We start from the raw sequence: 26,397 nt of genomic DNA, 5'->3' as shown, positions 1-26,397 counted from the left end.
CGGCTCCCCATTGGCTGACAAGTGGGGAGGCTCCGCCTATAACCGGATTAGGTAGGGGTATTGGGGTTTAAGAGATAAATGGTTTTGATCGTTGCTAATTGGTTTGATTTTTATTAAAAATGCCAATCGATAGCGAGGTATTGTACAAATATACAGGGTGTTTGGTACATCGTTTGCCAAATTAAACCGACAGATTGGTTGAGTCATTTGCTATCTTCTCAGGCCTAGAAATTTTTAATTTGGTGCAAAAAAAAAATTCACTTCTATGACAGTTTTTCGTAAATTTCAAATTTTTACTTGCGTAGTAGTAAAAAAACCAAGGCCAATTTCGTTTTTCTAGGCATGAGATAGCAAATAACTCAAGATATCTGCCGTTTTAATTTGGCAAACGATGTACCAAACAGCCTGTAGATACAGTACAAAGGAACGGTTTTTTTGATGTGATAATGTCTAATAAATCGATGAACACCAGTAGCATGCACGAAAAAGTGTCACGTTGTGGACGGATCTCCATGGTAAAGTTGTGGACAGATCTCCATGGTAACGTAAAGCTCGGTTTTCCTTGGAAACCAATTCTTAGACATCATTCGGCGGTTCGTGGTCTCGGCCGCCATTACACTTTGTACTGCTGCTCCAGCTATCCTCCAGTGCATCGTGAAGGCCTATCACCGTACATCATGCATTAATACTTTGTATTATGAAATAGTTTACTTGTGATATATTACTGTATTTTGGCAAAGGCCCGTGTGGCTGCCACTTCTCCAATAAACAAACAACCAGAGCATTACGGCAATTTTTCATAAAATTTTTCTTATGACGTTATCGCGCAAAATTATCGTCCGTAAACCGAATTTACAGACAACCATATTTTTTCGTAAAATATAATTTGACGATCTATCTGGTTTAGTGGGTATTGACTGCTTATGAAGCCGATAGTCCGGGGTTCGAATCCCGGTAGGTCTATTTATTTATGTGATGAGCACTGTTCTTCGTTGTCTACATTTTGGATTCTCTAACATTTTGGTTTGGCACCGCCTTTAAACAACTAAGTAATTAACCGGATGGTTATTAATTTGCTTATTATTAGATATTGAATTGGTTTTTGGCAGTAATTTGCTTTACGACGAGATATGGACTCGAAAAGGATAAGGGTGGGGTATATTATAGTTATTTGGTCTACAAGGGGGCAAAGTTATTGTTTAACCGCTCGTGCTAGTATTGATACCCGAGCAAGCGAAAGATTCCAAAATTGAAAAATGGAATCTTGAGCGTTGCGAGGGGTTTAAAGCACGAGCTGTTTAGCGTCTAGTTTGTGTAATTTGTGTTGTACTTGTATGTGTTATTTTTTACTCAATTAAGATGTTAAATAAATGTATTTCATCTTCAATAACGGAAGGAAAGCGGCAGGGATTTCAGTATTTGCAAAAGTATCAAGAAATGTGCGTCTCCTGCCACTTATCCGGATCATCCGGCGGGTTACGTCTCTAACCTGCCCCCTACTGTAAGGGCGCGTTCACCTTTCAGTTATCCGGGAAAGCCGGTTAACTGGCTAGAGCCTATTTAAGTACCACCGCTTAATAGAAGTTAAAGATGTTATTAACTGTACTTAACTGAAAAGATCAGTAAGATATTATTATTGTTAGTAATAACAAAGAAGATGAATAAAGTCTCAGGAAAAAACGTGCTTCGGAAATCAAGAAAAAGTAATTCTCGGATAGATGCCGCTCACACCTTTAGCCTATGCTCGGCTAGATGGCGTGACGACACCGTTTCATATTTAACTTATTTTAACACATAGATATCAGTGAATGAACATGGATCAAAATGATATAAAAATAATAAAATCTTTTTTCCATATACAGGGTGATTCAGGAGACGTGAGCAGGACTAACACTGCGCATTTCGTAAATTATAAGCAACTGTTTCCTATCAGAATTAGTGAGGTTAACGTTAATTTTCTAGTCGTGTTGAAAAAAAAAGTTATAATTTATTTACGACATGGATGGTCACCCTAACATTAGAATACTAAACTACCGATATTCTGTGTCAAATTGAATGTCATCACTGTCATCACGGTCTGGTTACTTTTGAAAACTCGTATCTCACTCAGGTTTGACATTTTATTTTCTTCGTAAAAGAGGTTTTATGTTTATTAATTAGGTCTTGTAGGGTGACCATGATTGTAGAGAATTAAATTTGCCCTCACCAAAAAGTTGAAAAAAAGGAAAAAGTGTGGTTGTTTCACCTAAATACGACGGTAATCGATCAATTACCAGTTACTGAGTGTGCAGGATTAGTCCTGCTCACGTCTCATGAATCACCCTGTATATACATTTACTTGATAATTTTATACGTTTTCATTTTGAGTTTTAGTCGTGTGTCGATAGATGGCAGTAAATTTACTGTGACTACAAAATTTACTATGACAGGACCCCTCTATACTATCTATTCTTTTTGGTAATAACAACTTAGGGAAAAAAATAATTATTTAAATCATAAATTAGACCAGAATAGGTACTATAAGTATTACATTCATGATTGTAAATCATTAGCCTGATTTACCGATATAAAGATAGTAAAAGATACTACTTAATACTCCGTCATCTATAAACATCTTCTATAATAAAAATATCTGGGAAACCGAGCAAAGCTCGGAAAACATACAAAAACTCAAAAAATGCGTTTTCCCGGAGATAAGACCTAGGTCGATCGATTTTTCAGCTCCGAAATCCGAGATCCCCGAAATATGTATATTGCATATTTAAATTAGCCTCAAATATATACAAGAATTGATAATTTAAAGGTTATATCTGCTTACTTAAAGTTTTGGCTAACCGCCTTTAAGACAAGCTTAATGGGAGCATTCCACGGGCTGTTCCGTACAAACGCATTTTATTTCCTGTGTTGCGACTTTTTTTACGGCATTTAAAGTAGCCAATTATTTTTCTACGCATAATTTTGACCATTTGTCATAGAAAAGGAAACTCTTGTACTTGCAAATCTTCAGAAAATCGCGTTTGTACGGGACAAATGGTAGACAATTTCATGGAATGCTCCAATGCTATGTCAATAATGAATAAAACATATGTTTTTATTTATTTTTATCTTTTCTAGTTTATTACCACAAAAATATTTTATAATAAAAATAATGTTTAAATCTCACAAAACTGCTGTTGCTGTGGCAAGTCAACAAGCGTTTACATTTACATTTACATAATTACATTACATTATAATACATTACATTTCGCCTCTCGTTCCATTCTACAATTTCTTATAGCACCATAAGTACAGGGCTATAACCGCGAAAATCGAAGTTCGCAAATTGCGGGCATTTTTCTCTGTCACTCTAATTACGCCTTCATTGGAGTAAAAGAGAAAGATCCCCGCAATTTGCGTATTTCTGTTTTCGCGGTAGCCCCTCAGGATGAACACGTCCTAACCTAACGTCCACATATTGCCAACATGACGTATCGGCAGCTCGCAGGAATCTTTCCAATTGATTCGATTTGTCAACGGCACAATTCTGCCATTTATTAGACGCACACTGAAGTATAGGTACATTACATATACATAAATCATGTTAACATATACCGGGTGTGGCCTGTAATATGAGCAAAAAATTAAACTGTAGGCTATACTCCTCATACTGACCAACATTTGTTCAGCGACTTTTAAAAATAACTTGTGGTTTGATTTTTAATACACTTTAAAGTTTATTCTAAGACGCAATGTATTGCGAATTTTGTTATGTTTAAGGCGTGACAAGCAACGTCAATCACAATGACATGTCGTGGCGATGGCGTCCATTGAAGATAATATTTATTTTGTATGAAAAATAGGGAGTCTAAATAATTCATAATTTTTAAAAGTTGTTGAACAAAAGTGTCACCGTTTGAGGAGTACAATGTATGTTTTTATTATTTGTTTATGTTACAGGCCACACCCGGTATAGTATAAGGTAAACGTACTGGCGCTCGACCAGGCGTGGCTTACTCCGCGATTTCGTCGCTTTGCAACAGGTAGCTACAACTACATCCGTTCCACACCAATTTTGGTGGCTAGCCATAAGCCGCGCCTTGCGCTGTTCGCCACCTAGCGGCCATATCTGTCCTGATCGTAACAGACGCGTTTTCTTAGAGTGAGTCTTCTGTACCTAGTATACTATTATTTATTCTGTGGCTCGACGCAATCCCATTACATGTCATCTTCAAACTTAAGTCATTGTCAATAGAGGTGACAGCAAGGTGTCTATTAGGCATTACCATGTCGAGCACTAGTACATTTACCTTGGGGGTAGTTGGCGATAGAAAAGTCAATGGACTTCTGTTTTACTTTTTACAAGCTTTGCAGAGTATTTGTGACGTTCCACGGCAAAAGGTACCTTATGGCGGCTGGCGCTTACGTCGCATAGCGCCGCAATAATATTGTAGCGGCGTTAATAATAGCGTAAGCGCCATCTGCCATAAGGTACCTTTTGTCGTGAAGCGTCACATTTATTTATATAATAGTTAATATCTGGGGGACCAAGCGATGTTCGGAAAACATATAAAAAATCAAAAATGCGCGTTTTCTCAGAGATTAGACCTTTCTAAAAGCGAACATACAAACACACAAACAGACAGACGCGACGGGGAACTTTGTTTTGTAAGGTGTAGTGATTCTTTAATTATCAAAGACTGCTTTAATATTACACTACATCTGGTGCTCTATTACGACACCCTGTACCATAATAAGCTTATTACGTAACTACGTTACGTCGAAAATTTAGTGTTCGATACACGTGCTAATAACTAGGTAATTCCCAACTCGATATTCGCAAGTATAAAACCGGCTTCGATCGGGTTTAAATTTATTGCCACTCGTTGCGATACTCCTATTTTTCGCACTTGCACAAAACTATTATTTTCGCAAATAACGAAGCATTTCTAAGCCCAAACGGCATAACACGATAAAACCTTTAACTAAAATCCGTTCTAAGCAAAACCAACAAAAGCTATGCCAACCCTCCCGACCAATGGCAGGCCGGGGGTGGCACCCCGTTATACCAACCTCCCTCAGTTATCCCGAAACCGCCGTACCGCGTTGTTGTAATGACAAAAACGGGCGTAATGGCTTAATCATTATTTTAATCGGGAACATATTGGCCGTAACTGAATTTTGCATTGGAATTTGGAGGATTTTCGGAGCTGGAACTTTTTAAGCTATTTATAGTTGGACTATAGCGATACGATAAAATATTAAAAGTGAAGAAAAGAAATAAGACATTGAATAATATAAAAGCAATTTTTTATGTTTTGTGCTGTGACATTCGGTTGATACGAGTGTATGGTACCTATAAACGAGTGTATGTCGTATCTTAGAAACATATAAGTGTCTTGAAAATAAACTTTAAAATCTATAAGTTACAGAAAACATACTTACCCAAAGTTTTAGTTTAAAAGTGCTTTACATCTGATTTGTGTTACAGTATAAAGTTCTAATAACTTTATTACTATACTTACGTCTAATTACACCTAATATATTGCACATTTAAGAACATTTAAAGCTAAATAACAGCGCAGCAAATCAAACTAAAACTGAGACTACAACACCCCAATAAATCAAATCATGTAAAATCCCCCAAAGTTAATACTCAAAAATGGACACCCGCAGCGATAGCCCTACGGACTCCAACCGGCAAGAGACCGGCAAAACCTCATTCCTCATCGAAGACATCTTATATAGAGGTCAAATAAAGCCCCAGGAAAGGAGGTTTGATTATGAAAGGGAGCCTAAGCCATATTTCCCGGTGCCGAGTGAAATACGGCCCGTAGCTAGAGAGGGCTCGTATCTGCAGGTCATGGGCGCTTTAGGGGCGTATCTACATGCGCCTAATACGTATAAGACTGTGGAGGCTCCGTATTTTCTGTCACAAGGTAAGACTTGGATTCCGTTCAGTAGTTTTTGAGTTAATCGCGAACAAACAAACAGACAGACGCGACGGGGGACTGGCTTTTTATGAGTTGTAGTCATTCCTTAATTATCAATCACTTCAAAACTGTTTTAATATTACAATACATTTGGTGCTCTATTACGACACCCTGATTTTATGGAATCTATTAACTAGAAACTAGGTCGCAATAGCGCACGTTTGTTAGTTCAAGTTACGAGCTAACAAACGCACACTGTTGCGACCTAGTTTCTAGTTAATAGATTCCAAAAAATCGACGATGTCACTACTCTCCTCTGTCACAACTCACCTCGGTCTATACGTCGAAAAAAAGGGCCATATGTATTACTGTTGTTGTATTCGCAACTCGAAATACGGCCCGTGGCTAAGAGAGGGGTCATATCTGCAGATCATGGGCGCTTTAGGGGGCGTATCTACATGTTCCTAATACGTATAAGACTGTGGAGGCTCCGTATTTTCTATCACAAGGTTCCTTTTTCTCTTATTTTTCTTTTCTTTTTGTTTTAATTGTGCACAATAAAGAATATTACTATTACCACTACTTATCCCTACTATCAACACTACACCTTATAAAACAAAATCCCCACCTCATCTGTCCGTTTGTATTGTATGTATGTTCGCGATAAACTCAAAAACTGCTGAACGGATTTTCATGCGGTTTTGACCTATCAATATAGAGTGATTCTTGAGGAAGGTTTTTAGGTGTATAATTTGTTAAGGTTCTGTGCGAAGCCGGGACGGGTCGCTATAATATTAGAAACGCGAATATAACTCTATCCCTCTACCTCTAAATACCTCTTCACTGAACCGCTGAAATTCACGTTACTTATTTGAGACGTTATCTTTGTAAGGGACCTTATTGTCGATGGCACTTACGCCATTATTAACGAAGCCCCGATATAAATACAATGCCGTGCTGTGCAATAATGCTGTGCGGCGTAAGCGCCATCGACAATAAGATCCCTTTTCATAGATAATGCCTCATTTTTTGTTTGTCGTCAGGGGTGCCGTATCACGCTTTATTCACGCCGTCCGAGCTCTCGTTGTCAGCCCTGAAGCACTGCCGACGGCGGAAGGCGCGGACGGTGTTCTCTGACCCACAGCTCACAGGTGAGTGACAACCCTACCCGTCCCTACCTGTAAGTGAACGCTGTCAGCCCTGATCGGTGTTTTCCGACCCAAAGCTGACTGGCGAGTGACGGCTGGGTGTTCTGAGTGACGACCCTTTCTGTAGGAGACAGCTGTCAACCCTGAATTGCCGACGGCCGTAGACGCGGACGGTGTTCTCTGACCCACAGCTCACAGGTGAGTGACGCTGGGGTGTTCTGAGTGACAACCCTGTTTGTAGGAGACAGCTGTCAGCCCTGAAGCACTGCCGACGGCGGAACGCAGACGGTGTTTTCGAACCCACAGCTGACAGGTGAGTGATAACCCTGTCTGTAAAAGATAGCTGTCAGCCCTGAAACACTGCCGACGGCGGAAGGCGCGGACGGTATTTTCGGACCCACAACTCACAGCCTGTGAGTCACAGGTGAGTGACGGTGGGGTGTTGTGAGTGACAACTCTTCCTCTTCTCCACTCATGAAACGTTTATTTTGCACCCTACACTACAGTAAAATTATCTGTATCACTGACCAGTCCGCCGGACGATATCGGCCGGTCAGTTGTTCGGAACTGTCAAATTTTTGTTCTAACTGACAAGCCGATATCGTCCGGCGGTCTGTTAGTCAGTGGTCGGCTTTACAGACAGTCCAAGAAAAGTCTCACGTGTTATTCGTCAAACTTCTATGAAATTATGACGTATAAATGTCACTTGCACTGCGTGGGCTACCAAATCCGCTGCAGACTTTTCTTGGTCCGACTCTAGTAATTCTTGACCTGTGGTATCTTCTGTGGTATTTTGCCAGCTGTACACAGCTAAAACCATTGTTAATAGGTCTCGAGAAGCGCTTTGAAACGCAACGCTACCTGTCAACTCCGGAGCGCGTGGAGCTGGCGGGCGCCCTCAACCTCTCCGAGACCCAGGTCAAGACCTGGTTCCAGAACCGGCGCATGAAGCATAAGAAGCAGATGAGGAAACAACAACAACGAGGTACGTAACTATAGTTAATTTTTTTAGCATTATCTAGAAAGAACTACGCAGAAGTAAGCGTGCAGTTTTTATCAGGCTCGTTAATTGTTACTAATTATTGAATCTAATGTAGCATGGTTAATACATATAATTTACTTCAAATTGTTACCGATGAAAGTGCCAGATTTAGAACCATAAGCGAAGTCCTTTCTAATGCTAAAAAAACAGACTATATACCGGGTGTGGCCTGTAACACGAGCAAATAATTAAAACATAGATACTTTCGTTCAACAACTTTTAAAAATTATGAAGTAAAGACTCTCTATTTCTCATACAAAATAAATATTACCTTCAATGGACGTCATCGCCACGCCATATCATCGTGATTGACGTTGCTTGTCACGCCTTAAACATAACAAAATTCGCAATACTATATATATATTTAATATTTTTTTTAAAGTCGCTGAACAAATGTTGGTCAGTATGAGGAGTACAGCCTACAATTTAATTTTTTGCTCATATTACAGGCCACACCCGGAATAATAATGAAATTATATCACGCTAGACCCGTTAGTGTAATTAAATACGCCGGTTATGCCAAGGAGTATTAATTAGAGTTGTAAAATATGATACCAATCTGATTTCAACAATGCATACACTGTGGTCAATACATTATGACTTATAACTTTATGGGAAACAATATAGACCCATAAGTAACTAAAATGACTAAAACCTAAATTCTCTCACAACAATTACGTACACCACACTAACACCGCTCGCTCGCTCGATAGTTCGCAACTAAGTTGACAAGAATTCCGCCAAGTTCTGGGCAAATTGCCGCTATTATATCTTACCTGGGCATAGTTGGAGTTTCGAAACTATGCAGTCTAACATCACAGAACAAAGTTACTAAATGTTACTATCAATAGTACATAGTACCTAGCGGAAGAAAGCGTCAAAATAAACTACCATACTTATTACTCGTAATACTTTACACGGATCGCAACCTATTTTTATTTTATTTAAGCCTTTATTTTTCCTTAAATAGTATTTAATTATGATGTTCTTGTTTATTTTACTATATTAAGGACCCCTTTCGGGTATAGGCCTCCTCCAAATCTTTCCACCTTTTTCGGTCTTTTGCCGTGATCAGCCAATTTTCTCCGGCTGTGGCTATGATGTCCCTGGACCATCTTGTTATGGGTTTTCCCGCCTTCCTTTTGCCATGGGGTCCTGGCCACTTTGTGACTTTGTTGGTCCATCTGTCATCTGTCAATCTTCCTATGTGGCCGGCCCATCTCCATTTCTGTTTCAGCGAAAACTCGAGTGCATCTATGATGCTTGTTTTGGATCGGATGTATTTGCTGTTGATCTTATCCTTTAGTTTTATTCTGAGAATGCTCCTTTCCATTGCTCTCTGGCATGTTCTTATCTTTAATTTGTTCTTGTTTGTGTGCACCCAAGTTTGAGAACCGTACGTGAGGCATGGTAGGATACATGTGTCCATTACTGTTTTCTTATGTTTGAGACTGTAGTTTCCTTTTAGAAGCTCTTTAAAACTCCAATACTTCCTCCAGCTGATATGGATTCTGCGGTCTATCTCCTGGCTGTTGCTGTCTATGTCAAAGGATATTCTCTTGCCTAAGTATATACAGTGGAACCTGGATAATTGCAATCTCAAGGGACCGGCCAGTTTTTGTCAATTAACCAGGTTTTTCATTTAAGCAGGTCGTTTCAATTAACGAGGTTCAAAAAATCGTTGTGTCAATTATAGAGGTTTTCATTAATAGAGGTTGCGTTCTGACAAATTTCTTTTATGGAGGTGCAAAAAAATAACCATTTAAACTGATTTACACGCTTACGTTCTGGGTTTCTGGTTTATATATTGCTTCTGTCTATACTTGCACTTTTACACTACATTAATTACAGTACACTTTATTTTCTTATCATTTCTCTTGAATTGTAGAAGAAAGTTTTATTAGAATGTAAAAAGCATACTTTGTTTTTTATTGATCAAAACTATTTCACCTACTACAGGCTGTGATAGATACCCAATAAATAAATTAAATTCTGGATGGAGATATAAATAAAATGATAATTGGTATTAAAATATTGTTTCTGCTGTCTATAACTACATTATTTCAATTACAGAGGTAATAAGCAAGACTTGTTTCAATAATAGAGGTAAAAACAAGAGCAAAAATAACGGATTTTTTTAGCACAGTGTCAATTATAGAGGTCTTAAGTTCCGATGTGGTCAATTATAGAGGCAAAATTACGAAAAGCACTAAAATCTGAATTGCAATTATAGAGGTTCCAAAATTTCAATTATAGAGGCCTTTTGGTCTCAAGGGACCGGGACCGGACTTTATGTTGCAATTATTGAGGTTTTCCATTTATCCAGGTGCCAATTAACCAGGTTTCACTGTATAGTGATCTACAAATTCGAGTTCTTTGCCTTGTACTTATGTGTATTTTTGTAGGGGGTCTGTTAGTCTTAATTTTGGTTTTTGTGTGGTTCATTTCCAAACCGACTTTACAGCTTTCCTCGTTTAGCTCATTAAGCATTATTTGTAGAGTGTTGGAATTTTCTGAAAATATAGCTATGTCGTCCGCGAATCGTAGATGACTTAAGCGTTTATCAAATACTTTAATTCCTTTTGTATCCCAGTCTAGCTGGCAGAATATGTTTTGCAGCACCGCTATGAATAACTTTGGTGACATTGGGTCCCCTTGTCGGTCTCCTCTGCCTATTTTGAATTCTTTTCCTCTTGTTTCGAGTTTAACTCTGCTAGTACTGTTTTCATATATATTCCTAAAAGTATTGATGTATTTGGAGTTTATCTTACAGTCATTAAGGGCCTTCCAGATTGCGTTGTGGGAGATGCTGTCGAATGCCTTGGTGTAGTCTATAAAGGCTACATAAAGAGGTTTGTTATATTCCCTGTATCGTTCTATGATTTGTTCCATGGTGTGGATATGGTCTGTTGTTGAGATCGCAACCTACCGCACGGATATTGCAAAAACTTCGAAACAACCATATGTATTTTCAATTATTTTGTACTACAAATATCGGGTTTTTTGTCATCTATTGATAAAGAACTATTTATAGTATTGTTTTTTTCAAAATTTTAGACGTAGTTTTGGAGATAAAGAGAGAGGGGGGGGGGGGGAAGGTCGGCCAGACAGACAGAGTGATACCCTCTGTTGTATTTTGTATTTTAAGTAAACGCTTCGTATTACTAGATTGCCCAATTAGAAATTAAAAAATACCGCTTTTCCCATGCGCGACTTCGCTTGAAAGTAGCACGCTCTTATGATCGGTTTTCCTAGGATAGCGGTGCCGTCATATAGGGGTAAGTAATATAATATATACCAATTATTAATATAACATTCACAAGATATACGCTCACTTTGTATAATTTTGAATAATATAAGTTTTGCATTGTATAAAACCCAAATCGTATACTTAGTGTCAAAATGGCTAATTTGTTTTTGAATAACATTCAATGTAGATAATTTCATATTGTATAAAACTTGAATTTCATAAAAATTATATAGTCGAACGATCAAAAACTATATCAGTTAATAGATCTAAGAACATAAACGAATAATAAATTCCGGTAAGTTATTAAACCATGGACCAATTTCGTCCTGGCGCTTCGCCGGCCGCTACCGCGGCACGCTCGCTTCGCTCGCTCGGCTCGCGCACTGTTTGTTCACAGTTCAACCTAACACTCCTTCTCGCTTCGCTCGTCGTCGTACCTAACGGAGACCTGCTTTAGTAAAGAACAACCGGCAGAAGATACTAATTACTTTGTTACATGTATGATATATTTTGGAAGGTATTTTTCTCATGTAATTATTATGTTGTAATATTTATATGTAAGATATTTCAAATATCTTTATTTGTAATAATTCCTATAAGTTATGAATGTTATATAAAAAATAATTAGCCAATACAAACTTTATATTATTTATTAATATATACGAAGTATGTTAGAGCATTTCTACCATATATGTTATAAACATATATTTTTTGTTGGTAGCCCCAACGTGTGTTATATGTTGTAAATGATATTAAAATTAGATTATATCAAATGTTGGTATATATTATACGACGCACCCGTCATATAGCGGCCGTCCTCATACTAAGTAATAACTATTTATTAATCTGTGGTAATACTGGTAATACGGCTAAATGTGGATGTCGTAATAGTATTTGTAATGCTCTAGTTTCCTAGGATAGCGGCGCCGTCATATAGCTATTTAATATTACGACATCCATATTCAGCCGTATTATTTAGTACGGAGACGGCCGCTATAATGACGGCACCGTTATCCTAGGAAACTAGAGCATAAAGATCGGTTTTCCTAGGATGGCGGTGCCGTCATATAGCGGCCGTCTCCATACAAATACTGCGACATCAATATTTAGCCGTATTATTTAGTACGGAACTAGAGCATAAGGAGCGGGCCGCTATATGACGGCACCGCTATCCTAGGAAACCAGAGCGTTACCACTAGGAGCCGTTACCACTATATAGGCCACCAACGCTTTTTAAATTACAACTACCTAAATCGAAATCTTATTAAATACCTAAGTATCCTCTTATATTAATTCACTCTCGTACACACCTAATGATTTCACAGAGACGACATAATGACTAAAATCATAATGAAGACGAAAATTAACGTAATATCGCGAAACATCCCATTAATGAGGCTCTTAATTGAACGACAATTTTCATTAGCGAAAATCCTTACTGCTCTCCGTTTTCAAAATGGCGCTATTTTAAAAGTCGTTTAAGGACTGTCATTAATTTTATTGCTTTGTAAAGCGTATTTTTAGGCTCAAATGATAAATTGAAGATTATCGACCGAAGCTTTAGCGTGAAAATTTGTGAGTAGGTTCAAGAATTAAATATGTATCAGTGGCGGCGCGTCCATAAAAGCCGATTCCCACCGGCTTGCTTGTTTTGGACGTTTGAGCAGAGTTGTAAAAGAAATATGTAAGCCAAATTAGCCCCGGCTTGCCTATGGATATGTTTGAAGATCCGCCACTGATATGTATATATTTTTTTGTCGATCAAGTTTTACCTTTATCTTATCAATCTTAAATAATTCACCTCAACTCTTCTGCCAAAATCTTACGGAACGTATTTTCATGCGGTTTTCACCTGTCAACAAAGTGATTCTAGAGGATTTATATAGGTGTATAATTTGCTCAATTTGCACCCATGCGATTGCGGGGCGGGTCGCTTGTATATGTATACCTATGTACAAAGTCATAAATTAGTATCTAAAAAGCTTTAAAATATTTTAAAACTGAGATTCCCAATTCATAAAAACCTAGCAAGTCTCTAAAATCAAAGCGAGTTCACTCGCCCCGGCAAGCTCCCATAATTGCCCCTACCAACCTCAAAGACGGTCAAATTAAATTAGGAACACCGCTTTCCCGCCACAATTCAAGACGTTGCCGTAACTAACTTATTCCCAAGATGGCCGCCTGCGTTGCTAGGCAACCGACCCAACGTCTTGGCTCAACCGCCGTTCGAATAACAACCTTAATAACTAGTGTTAAAGTTGAAATTTAGATAACTTGGTGTTTAACGACTAATGAACGTCTTGGAAATATGGGTACGGGGAATAAAGGTTTTATTTCGTTTGAGATAAAGTTGGAAATTGAATGGTGATTTACGAGGGGTGGTTCAGTTTCGACATAAGGGTCATATTCGTATTATATATGTGCTCGCTTGGACTCTGATATTTTTATCAAAGAATTGAACTTGAAATGAATTTATGATATCAATGATTTGGTTTCAGAATAAGCGAGAGATTAAATATGTAGGTACTAGGTTTTAACTATACTTTCCCTAAACTTAACCTTATCTTTTCTACATATTTAATTTATTTTTCGCAGGGAACGCGGCAGTGGACTTTACGAAACACACACCTCAGCAGGCAGAATGTAGAAAGGTACCTGAGTAGTTAATTGTGATTTAAATGTAATACAATATCCAATAGTTCATAAAAACGATGTTGTTAGACATCGTACAGAAAAGCAAAACGGTTTTTGCCAAAAATTTCATTTTTGGTGGAAGCTGTTATCGCTGACTGTACTTTTTTCCACACGTACTTAATTAATGATTTTTATTAAATATTCTAAAATTATTGAATACTATACCTACCTCTGTATAAAAGTAACTTTGCTTAGTTAGGCAAAGTTGTAAATCCATGGCGCAAAGTTACCTTTTACTTGTTTATAAATTTCATTGTTAGTATTATAAAGTTTGACCAATACGAGTTTGCAACGATTTTAACAGCACACGCAGTGCAAGTGTTGTACGTCATAATTTCAAAGAACTTTGCATTTTAAAATAACACTTGCACTGCGTGTGCTATTAAAATCGTTGCAGACTTTTCTTGGTCTAACTCTACCAAATTAACTGCATACTCGTCATAATCAAAATATTAGTTAGAATAATTTAAAAGCCATTTATTTATGCCAGGTAACCTTGATGAATATAATAAGTAATACCTAATATTTTCCAATATCTGCCACAGACGGACGAGGCCCGACTAGCACACACGTCGGACTCCGAGAGCGAGCACAGCGATAGCGACATCGACATCGTTGGCGAGACCAACTACACGCGGTACAACACGTAAATACACGTCTGTCTGTCACGCTGCGTCTTACGTAAGCGAACAACTCACGAACGTGGCACGGCGCGGCGGGCCCAAGGCATTCGCGTTCGCAACGAGATCGCCCATCGTTGGACACTTCTATAGGTATCAAAGGATTGATTCACTTCGCTTCGATTTCATCACTTCGCTTCGCGTTCGCGTGTTGTTCGCCTACGTAGGACGATGCGTCAGACATGACTGACATTTTCACAGCATTCCATGACAAAATTTCCATCCTCGTCACTCACGGCAATCCTCAACTGTGCGTTTCTCCAGAAACTTCCTGCCTCGAATTATAGTTAGTTTTTTTAGCATTAGAAGAAAAGGTAAACAATCTTGACGTGTATTAAAAAAAAAACACTTTTGGAAAATAAGTCACGGCAAATATGTAACAATTATGAAACATAATACGATTATTTACATGCTTTTGTTTTCATGAGTAATAGTTACTGATTTTTAAAAGGCGTTTTTCAATTAAAAGACACTTCAAGATCGCGTAGTCTTATCCCAATGCTAAAAAAACGAACTATAAACTGTGTTATGAAAGCTTGCTGCGGTATTTCCGCACCGATAGTTCTTCTACCTTCAAGAAAAGAGTGTTCTCTCATCTTAAAAGGCCGGCAACGCACTTGCAACTCCACTGGTGTTACTGGTGTATGTGTTTGTGATTTGTTATACACAAAAATGTTGATATTCTTTAGTTTTAAGAATTATAAATATAGAACTTTTGTAGAAACATGTTCACAGATGTGTGGGAATTAATTAAAAATAATAGAGTCGTTGAGTGCAATAAGAGTATGTAAATAATACATGTGATTTCGTGTGCTAGTTAATTATAATATCTAAGATAACTTATTGTTCTGTAGTCTCTAGTTCTAGATTTTTACAGTCATTGTGATGATTTTAAGACAGGAAACCCTTTTATTTATACAATTTAAGTTATTCGCACTATATTAAAGCATATATTATATTAATTAGTTAGGCCATATAGATGATTTTTACGTGCCAAAAAGATATTTTCTTCAAGTCCGACGTAAGGCTTAATTTATAATATAATATTGTGTACTTCATTCTTTTTAAAATTATAATAAAAATCCCTTATAGTTTCATTATCAGTCATGGATGCGCCATTTTGCCAGGCGATTACAAGCTATGACGATAAAATGTAATTATTTTACAGAATAATAAAAATGTAAATACGTATAGATTACTGTGAGCTCAATAATAGTATAAGATTTATGTTACCATAAATATTTTGATTAAGTACTTCTAGTATGGGTAACCTATAGAAAAGGTACCTAATTAACTTTTGAACATAAGCAATGTAGTCTCACTAATGGTTTACTAATAACGAAAGTGGTAACTATATTAGTTTATAGCTGGTCAAGCAAATCTTGTCAGTAAAAAAAGGCGCGAAATTCAAATTTTCTATGGGACGATATCCCTTCGCGCCTACATTTTTCAAATTTGCCGCCTTTTTCTACTGACAAGATCTGCTTGACCAAGTATATTTAATTTATTGCTAAAAACCTTATTAAGTGAACGTATTAATTACCCTAAGAGTTCATTTCCAGCTAAAGGGAAGCTCTTCAAAAAAGTTGATAGAGATTTCTTCGCAAAAATAAACAATATATGTATGTAGTTGTTACATCTGTGGTTGTTACCAATATGTCTTTTCAATTAGCTAAAAATAATGTGTATAGACTGTTTCTACACAAAACAATAAATAATAACACAAATCAAATACCTAATGTAAATTTAATTATTAAATATCACTACTGCACTTCGATGGTGCAAAGTTGCAATACATGGGCAAACTTGTCCTAACTTACGCGTAAATAATGTACCGTGTTAGAATTATACTTGGAGACAGTCAATAGTATAAGGTGTTTTTCTAGTCACATTGTTATTTTGTTTTTAATATCTAGTCAATAATAGTCCGTAATAATATCAAATCTTGGCCTTGATTGTATTTTTCAGAACAAAATCATACAATATTAATTAACGTATTCTGCCCTACCTCGCATGCTTTGAAAACTCATTAAAATTAAAGTATTCTCTCCAAAAAAATCCAAGTTTTAACAAAATTTAGATTTTCAGTTACCTACTGTTAGGTATGCGTGGTGGGACAATGTTTACAATTACCGCTTTTTTTTAAAAACATTTTATTGTTATCAAGTTATCGCATGTCGAAAAACATCAGGGCTATAACCGCGAAAATCGAAGTTCGCAAATTGCGGGGATCTTTCTTTTTTACTCCAATGACGGCGTAATTAGAGTGACAGAGAAAATTCCCCGCAATTTGCGAATTTCGGTTTTCGCGGTAGCCCCTCTATCATGGAAAGTCAATCGAGTAAAGATTAAAATAAAGTTATTCGTCTTTTATTTCCATTTCCTTCCATCTCACTCTTTCTAGCGATACTTAAACGCAGTATGTAGTACCTAATTTCGGTTAATACCCGGTTATTAACCGGTTTTTCCAATACAATTCATAAGCGGTTTACATTTAGTACCCACTTAAGTGCAAGAGAGATTAATTGAGAGTCAAATCAATATCAATAGGGTGTATTACCGCAATGTTCTGCCGCCAGAGTACCCATTGTATACCATAAAATAACGTATACATAATTACATACTATGCCTTAAATTTTTTTAAGAAGTTTTTTCTATAATGAATATTATGGGGGGTAGAGGTGAATATGTCATGACATTGATGCATCAAGGCGGTTTGTGTACAGGGGCCGATTTTTGAATTTCTACCACTCGATTTCGTGTAATTCGTTCAATAATATCTCCGCTATTAGGCATTTAAATTCTACTAATAGAATTGAAATCGAGTGGTCAATACCAATAGATTCCAAATTTCGATCGCTCGTATTTCAAAAATTTGCATTTCGCCGTTTTCCACCGACTTTCGAGTGACGAAATCCAGCGATCGAAATTCAGAAATCGGCCCCCAGAGAGCTTATTACCGCGAAACGCAAAAATCTAAATTTGGTTATCTTAGCTGTCTCTCTATCTCTCGAATATGCAACAGTAAGAAGAAAGTCTGTGCGAAAAGAGAAGAGTCGTGGAATGTATGGAGCCCAATATATTCCACGACTCTTCTCTTTCCGAATAGACTCTACTTTAATAGTACATTGTGCAACATGGGGCGTAAGTTGAATATTGCAAACGAGAGTAAGTTAAATCGCGACGGCTTGCCGGAGCGATTTATAGACTCGAGTTTGCAATATTACCTATTACGCCCCGAGTTACACACAATGTTTTTCATCACACTTGCGATACAAAAATTAAGTATAAAGACAAATAACTGTTAATTATGGCACTAGTAACTTCATAACTCCCTAGGGAGAACGCTTTCTCTATAACTCCCGCTAAACCTGCGTGCAATTCCACATTTACTAAGCGAGTGTGATGAAAATGAACTAAACACCGGACATCACCTTTGTAATAATTTCCTAATTATAGGACTAAATGGGCTATACGTAGTCGGATAATGGCCCTAAACGCTGTAAGAATTAGCAGCAAAGGTTAACCGTCGCCAGGGGACGGGTTGGCATTCAATACAAACTGTCACCCCTTCTGACAGAGTTTACGGGTTAAAAAGCTATTAAGGTCCGTCTAAGCTAACTCTACACAGACTTGCATAGGACAAAGTGAGGAAATGTCATTATAATCGTGATATTTTGATCATGTAATGTTTTCATCTACATTATTTCACCTGCATTATTTGATCATGTAATGTTTTCATCTAGGTACCCTAAACTGGCTTAACGAGCCATTTGAGGGTAGATTTTGTTTACTTTTATTTAAATACCTAAAGATACAGACTTATAGGTAACTAATAAAAACAATGTTACTGCCGTATTCGAACTTCAAGATATTCACAAGAGACGACACGTACCTACTTGATCCATTCTAGATATCTTATAGTTTAGATATCAACTAGATCTCTTTTGCAGCGCAATTCGGGCAACCAATGTCACTTTTAACTACGTTAGATAGAGTAAGGTATCTATTAGATGTGAATTGGATCTCTAAGTTATATCCTGTAGAAAACGTTCAAGAGTATCTCCAGAATCGCGCAAATGTCAAATTTGACAGGTTAGATCTTAAACATATCGTTATCGTATCTTGGTGATGTCTAAAAGATATCTAATAGATGTCTATTTCAAAATCCGAATCGGGCCCTTAGACTGCAGACGTCAGAACGTAATTCGATAACATCAAATAAAATCAACATCTTGTAACATTTAATCAAATATTAACCTATAGAAACAATTTAGGGGCAAATAATTATCTGCCACAGAATTTAATAAACTGTATTCACCCTGTGATGATTGTATTGTTAACTTTGCACCGAGAGGACACTATTCGCATAGAATATTAGTTTTTACGTGACTGATGAAATGGGAGACAAGAATTACAACTTTGCCCGCTTTTACGATAATTGTCGAGTTTATTGCTTGTACTTTACATAAGTTATATTTTTTATCTGCAGGAAATATTTTAAAAAATATTTACAGTCAGCTGCAGAGATAACAAACATGCATTTTTTTTATTGTTTGAAGGTTAACTATCACTACATCTGACTGTACGGTACCTTCCACTACTTTGATGATATTTTAATTTCTACTGAAATGTGCGCGTGCCACGGGCAAAGTTGTGTTAAAAGGGCAAAGTTGCCTTTTTTGAAACTAAGTATTCTATTCGTATCCCTAATACCTTCAAATTGTAGATATTTCTACTGTTTCTAAGATTTATAAATAAAATTAAGTCTTAATTAATGGCGATTGTCAATAAGGATTCATCTACATATTACGTTACATCAAGAGGAGGGAGGAGGGGGAAACATGCTAAGAATGACTGTGCAGAACATATTAACGACCTATCTTTTTCGTATGAAAAAGTGTGATAAAGGGGCTAAAAATTCGAAATTTTGTGTGCAGTAGGCAATGTTAATGGTCGACCCCTAAAGTAGGTACTTATATGGTCAAATTCAAATTTATTCTTTCAGGGGCTATAATATATACAAGAATTTGTTAAAATAAAAGCGACACATTTATTTTGAAGAGCATATTATTAACAGTAGTAACCTAGTAACAGATGTTAAAATTGAGCAAGTAGGCACTCAACAATACATTAATATAAAACCAAAGTAAAATCACGAACCTGTAATAAACTTTAGATTATCTCTTAATTAGATAAAACGAAAAGGTCAGCTAATATCACCTTTTGAGTGCGTACCCTAAACCTGAGTTGCTCAGAAGCAAAATGTCATATCTCAGTAGAAAACTCCATTGAATTCTAACATTTTATTTGTAAAAAAACAGCAAAGTGGATCAAAGAGCGTTCTGGCTTGCAATAACGACGAATTACCTTTGAACAAAGTTACTAAAATACTCAAAAGAATCAAAAAATAGAAAAAATAACTTTAGGTGTATGGAATAAGGTTCCGAATTGAGTGGCTTAAGTTTTAAAAGTGCAAATATATTTTGGTGTTTAGAGCTTACACCAACTTAAGAAAGCGCTCAAAAATTTAGAAAAAATTGTAAACAACCGTATCCCGTTGATATAAGGTTGCGAGTTGCAGAGCGTTAGTTTTGAAAGCGCAGATGTGAGTTAGCGTTTTAGACAATAGACGGCCATATTGAATTGTCGCGAAATGAAGGGGATCAAATACAACTCTTTTAATTTTGGAACAGAAGCTTCAATATTGTAGTGATTCGATTAGGGTGACAGGTTCATGCAATACCTTGCCATGAATGAATGAATGAATATTCTTTATTTCAGACCTGTACGGATATGATGGTCGTATTTGTCTACGTGATAAAACGGTGTCCGTCTCTTTCTATACCGCGGAGTTAAAAAGTGACAGTTGTTTTATCACGTGGATAAATGTGGATAAAGCGATCCATAATAGGCTTGCAGGTCCATATAAAATTAAAATAAACATAAATAAAATTAAAATTAAATTAAATTATAACATTACATTACATTAATACGTTACATGTGTTAGTAACAGTATGAAATCATTAAATTAATGTTCCTACAACTAAGGTTAATATATACAGGACATCACAGACTATTTCTACATACAGTATATTGGCTTGCCTGTCAGTACATGTATCATAATACACAAACACTTTTATTTAAATTACGACAATACAGATGCATACCAAATACCAATGTATTTCTTTGTGATGGTTCTTATCTGAGGTAATCGGCCTAGTATAGTCAGCAATCAGCATCATAGTAGCGGTAGAACAAAATGCACCAAAAGTATCAGCCGGTCCCTTTGTTTGAAATAAAGTTTTAAGTTTAATTCAAAATTCAAAAATTCATTTCAACTTTTAGACCGATAATAACCAGTCCACGAAATATATACATCATCATCATCATCTGAGCCATAAGACGTCCATTACTGAACATAGGCCTCCCCCTTAAATATATACATAAGTTTCAGTAAATAATATTACATCAGGAGAGGCAGTACAGAGTGATCCCAATACTAGGCTGAGCCTGTGTCGTGGGGATCTTAGCGAAATACATGTCGTAAATACTTTCGATCCGCTAGTTTTGATACTGACTAACCTAGAGAGATTTTTTAAAACTCGTTTAGATTTCTGATTATTTTACCCTACAACTACTTTTGCAAATAAAGTAATTTTTTTTATCTTTAATAATGTTTTCCATTTAAGCACTAGGATTTTATTATTTATTTATTTAAACTTTATTGCACAAAACATATAATGTACAAATGGCGGACTTAATGCCTAATGGCATTCTCTACCCGTCAACCATCGGGCCCAACAGAGACAACAAGAGAGAAAGAGAAGAAGAGAAGAGAAGAGAGAAGAGAAGAGAGAGAGAGAGAGTGAGTATTATCTCTACGTCGATTAAATTAATCCCGTTATAAGAGTTAATACTTATCGCATAACACCATCCAAGCTTTTACGCGCTACGTTTGATCGGTCTTCCAAAAACAGGTGTACTTACTGCGCCCTAACTCCTATAAAACCCTCTATTATACCGTCTGGCTGTATTACACCTATAGTTCGTTAATGCTAAAAAAAACGAACTATACTTATTAAGTATTTTAAGCTTAAAATCATCATCATACGGTTACTCTTCAATACATCGTGCGACATAAAATAGTAGACATACAATAAAATAAATAAAAAAATATAAAAGGAGGAATAAATTAAAATGGATAAATACATTTCCATACTACATTGTTGCATTTTACGTAAAAGATGTGACAGATACGTATAGTTCGTTTTTTTTAGCATTAGAAATTAGGTAAACAATCTTGATGTGTCTTAATTTTAATTGAAAAACACATTTTTAAAATAAGTTACGGCAAATATGTATTAACAATTATGAATCTAATACGATCATTTATATTCTTCTGCTTTCATAAGTAATAGTTTTTGAATTTCAAAAAGCGTTTTTCAATTAAAAGACATGTCAAGATCGCTTACCTTCTTGCAAGTTCTTTCTAATGCTAAAAGAAACGAACTATACTTATTAAGTATTTTAAGCTTAAAATCATCATCATACGGTTACTCTTGAATATATCGTGCGACATAAAATAGTAGACATACAATAAAATAAATAAAAAATTATAAAAGGAGGAATAAATTAAAATGGATAAATACATTTCCATACTGGGTCTCTATTGTTTCCCAAATAGTTTTAAGTCATAATATATTGTTTGTCCGAATTTTCGTAAGTCATAATTGATTTTTCTCAGAAACGCGTAACTTTTCAGGATTGCCATAAAACAAACCTAACCTAACCTAAACTACCTACAGAATAACCTTACGAAAATCCTGAAAACTTAACGGTTTCAGTTTTATGACTAACGATAATATGACAAACAATACATTATGACTTAAAACTTTATGGGAAACAAAGGGACCCCTTCCATACTACATTGTTGCATTTTACGTAAAAGATGTGACAGATACGTAGGAAGTGGCGCACTCAATAATTTTCTACAATTTCCTGGTCGGACATATATACGTGGGCCATACTGAAAGTTTCTGGATTCTGATATACCGGGTGTGGCCTGTAACACGAGCAAATAATTAAAACACAGATTGTACTCCTCAAACGGTGACACTTTAGTTCAACAACTTTAAAAAATTATGAAGTATTTAGACTCGCTATTATTCATACAAAATAAATGTTATCTTCAATGGACGCCATCGCCACGCCATATCATTGTGATTGAAGTTGCTTGTTACGCCTTAAACATAACAATATTCGCAATACATTGCATCTTAGAAAACCACAAGTTATTTTTAAAGTCGCTGAACAAATGTTGGTCAGTATGAGGAGTGCAGCCTACAGTCAAATTTTTTGCTTATATTACAGGCCACACCCGGTATAGTGAGACATAAAATAGTATACCTAAATAAAATAAAATACAAAATAGAATAAAATAAAATAGTAAGTTAAATAAAATAGTACTAATAAATTTCCATACTAAATTGTTGCCGTATATAAGCATATAAAAATGTGACAGTTACGTAGAAAGGGGCACCTTAAATAATTTTCTACATTTTCTTGTCGTACATACTACCCATTATTATTACGCTGCACAAACTTCTTCAATGATAAATAACTTGTAGTAGGCGTAATCATACAGCCTCTGGCCATGTTAAGTATTCAGAGTAAAAAGTTAAAATTTCTCAACGAGAATTCAAAATTTTGTATCAGATCTCTGAACGCATAGTCGCGCCCCCGCGCGCGCGCCGCTTCTGTCGCCCTCATTGTCGTTTTTCATCAGCCGCGGCCATTACGTCCTATTAAAATAAAAGTGTTTTTAGGACGAAATATGTAAAGAAGAAGATAAAATAAGAAGATTGGAGAAGATCAAGAGCATACGCGTTACATACCGATCGATGGGATCATGATCTTGAACCTATTCTGCATAATCTAGATCCTTATCTCCGCCACCGGCGTCGAGAAGTAGATATCGCTCGGTATCCAGATGTAAGCCTCGCTCTCCAATAGTGCCAGCATTCGGTTAATTATTTAATACACTTAATATTCCGAAAAGGAACATTAATTATTATCAGGTAAAAAATATGATTTGTTTATGCTATTTCTATCTGGTGTTAGTGCTGTGCGTTGGAGTGTTATAACTAGCCAACTCTGGTTGCTGATAGTATTGTGCTGTGCATATGCATTCTGGAGCGCTATTCAGTATCTGTTTCTAATTGCATAAAATGGCTGTGCTAATCATTTTGGAGTGTTAATCTAGACATCTCTGTTTGATATTCGCACTTGGCAACCTTGGCGTACTACACTAGGTGCGTTCACTGCCAATAGCCAAGGGATATTGTCACATATTCCTTGCCAACAGCACTGAGACATTGCTCATGTCCTACCTGATAATGCACCCTTATAAGCCACCTACAAGTCTTGCTAGATAAACTTACCTACTGGGTTTTGTGGCGTGTTTGACTAGACACCGCTTTTAACCTAATGAGTTAATCATGTGGTATGCCAGATTAGGCCGTCTCTTGATATATACTCATCTTCAAGTAGGTGAAATTAAGAAGGTACTTACTTATTCTAATGTCAGCAAGCGAAGAATTAAGCGAGCAAACCTTGACATTGTCGGAGGGACGCACCAGAATTTTGGATATTATAGGAAAAATCCTTATAGGATAGTGTTGTTGTTTGATTACAGATAAATAACTAAGAACATTATAAAAGAAGTATGACCCGGACAAGATTACAAAAAACTACTCTGCGCTGTAAGAAATTATTGGTCCTCCGAAGATGAACCCAGAGACTTAAGCTGCAGCTGGCGAGATTCTTGCCAGTGGGGAACGAGGCTTAGTATTGAAATGATACAAAATAAAGTTTCCTGTTCTCTAACTGTGATGATTTAGCTCTCAAAAATTGTGTACTGTACCAGCTATAAGAAGGTATTGTCACTTTTAAGTGATTCTGTCCATTTTTTGAAATTAAAGACTGAATCATAATAAATGGCATAAGAGGTTTATTAAATCTTTTAAACATGCTGTTGACAAGTGATGTTTTAAGAAAATTTAGCAGAAGAACTTTAAACTCCGGCAGCCCAGCCCGTAAGCCTGGCACTTTAAAATTCAAAGGCTCAACTACCAACCATATTTTCTAACGTATGAATTGCTGTTGTATTTGTTTCATACAATAAAGTATTTATTAAACATAACAATATACAAAAACCCCTGGTCAAAAGCAAGGAAGAGGAAGCAGAGCAAGACTTTCCTCTCTGCAGTCACAATGTGGTCGCAACAGTGGTCGCACACAGCGACATCACAACAGCCTGTGTTCATTTAGAACAAATTCTTAAAAGCTGTGGTTTACTTAATTGTATGAACCTAACCTACCTTTTTCCACATATAAGAATTTTGTCCGGTCTATCTCATACAAAGTTCCTTTTTTATCTGTGCCAGCACCTGCAAGTATTCCGAAATATGATCACTTCTGTGAAATTGATAGTCGAATACTAGAAAAATATGTGACTGAGGTATATACTGTGTGTACAAATATATGCCTATGATGACCTTATAAAATAATGTTCACTTTATAGGTGTACCTATAGGCAAGATCCATATATTAATATAAGCACATTTAGGTAGTGCAACTGAGCGGTTTTAAGTTAACAAGATATTAGAATTGCCAGAAACTAAGAACACAAAATTGTTAAATGAGCACTAGCTCCAAGATGTTTTTACTTGATTTCTTGAATGTAGAAAACATATCTGTTTCATGTGGAAAGATGAGATTTCAGTTTTTAGTCTTAACATACCTAGACTATTAAACTAGATATCTCTCTAGCTAGATATATGTGCCAGACCTTTTATGAAGTGTTTAAGATCACATACACACACAGACTGTTTAGATGATAGATATATCTATTGTTGATACTCCTTATAACAAATGTTATACTATGTAGGGCAGGTACTTATACAGGACACACTTAATTATAGTCTTGGTACCATTACCTATGTGGAGTTATAATCAAATGGAACTAGCTTCTTAGTACCTCACAAAGCTGGCTAATATATAGATTTATTTCTTTACCTACTAGGGAAAAAATTCAAAGTTAATCAAAAGATAAAGCCCTTTATAAATTGGTACATTGCTAATATAAATTGGTTGTTTGTATAGTCATAGGATAAGTTTGGCTATTTGTATGTTTACACAAACGCTTTAAGGGTTAAAGAGCTGAAAAGACAAAAATACATACTTAAGTATACTAAATTCAATATATTTTAAGGAAACATAGTGTGTCATTTTTTGGTGGCTCATTAAAATAAAGATTTATAAATATACTTTCTGCAGATATTTACTTACTTACAGTAATAGTTTATTGACACGCTGGGGCGGCAGATTACAATGAGTTAGCTGTTGGATTATGGAAGGAGTCAAGAAGAATATATATGTATTACATTAAATTTGTTCAGTTTATGGTGGTCTTTTATGTTTAAAGACTTTCTTTCCGGTTTAACAGATTGTGAGATGCTTCTGAGAGCACAGCTTGACAACACAGCTATCGCAATTATTTATAAACCGAATAGGGAGCATTCTACGGGACAACGGTAGACAATTTCATGGAATGCTCCATAGGTGAAATTAAATCCTGTATTTTTATGTCTAGGAATATTTTGCAGTGGTG

At 36.2% G+C, this 26,397-nt stretch overlaps 2 protein-coding genes across 2 annotated transcripts in view; both read left to right on the top strand.

The window, feature by feature from the left end:
- Positions 1-26,397, top strand: part of LOC134677990 (arginine-hydroxylase NDUFAF5, mitochondrial) — a 168,051-nt gene that overhangs the window by 100,777 nt on the left and 40,877 nt on the right. The gene's annotated exons all lie outside the window — the stretch shown is intronic.
- On the top strand, positions 5,639-14,693 carry LOC134677791 (brain-specific homeobox protein homolog). The gene is made up of 5 exons (XM_063536219.1): positions 5,639-5,915; positions 6,953-7,060; positions 7,887-8,042; positions 13,945-14,000; positions 14,589-14,693. The coding sequence occupies exons 1-5, from the start codon at positions 5,639-5,641 to the stop codon at positions 14,691-14,693; spliced, it is 702 nt and encodes a 233-aa protein (XP_063392289.1).

Source organism: Cydia fagiglandana, chromosome 27, assembly GCF_963556715.1.
Source record: "Cydia fagiglandana chromosome 27, ilCydFagi1.1, whole genome shotgun sequence".
In the NCBI taxonomy this organism is placed as follows: Eukaryota; Metazoa; Arthropoda; class Insecta; order Lepidoptera; family Tortricidae; genus Cydia; species Cydia fagiglandana.
The sequence above is the reverse complement of the archived record's forward strand: the minus strand, read 5'-3'. Positions and strand labels throughout refer to the sequence as shown.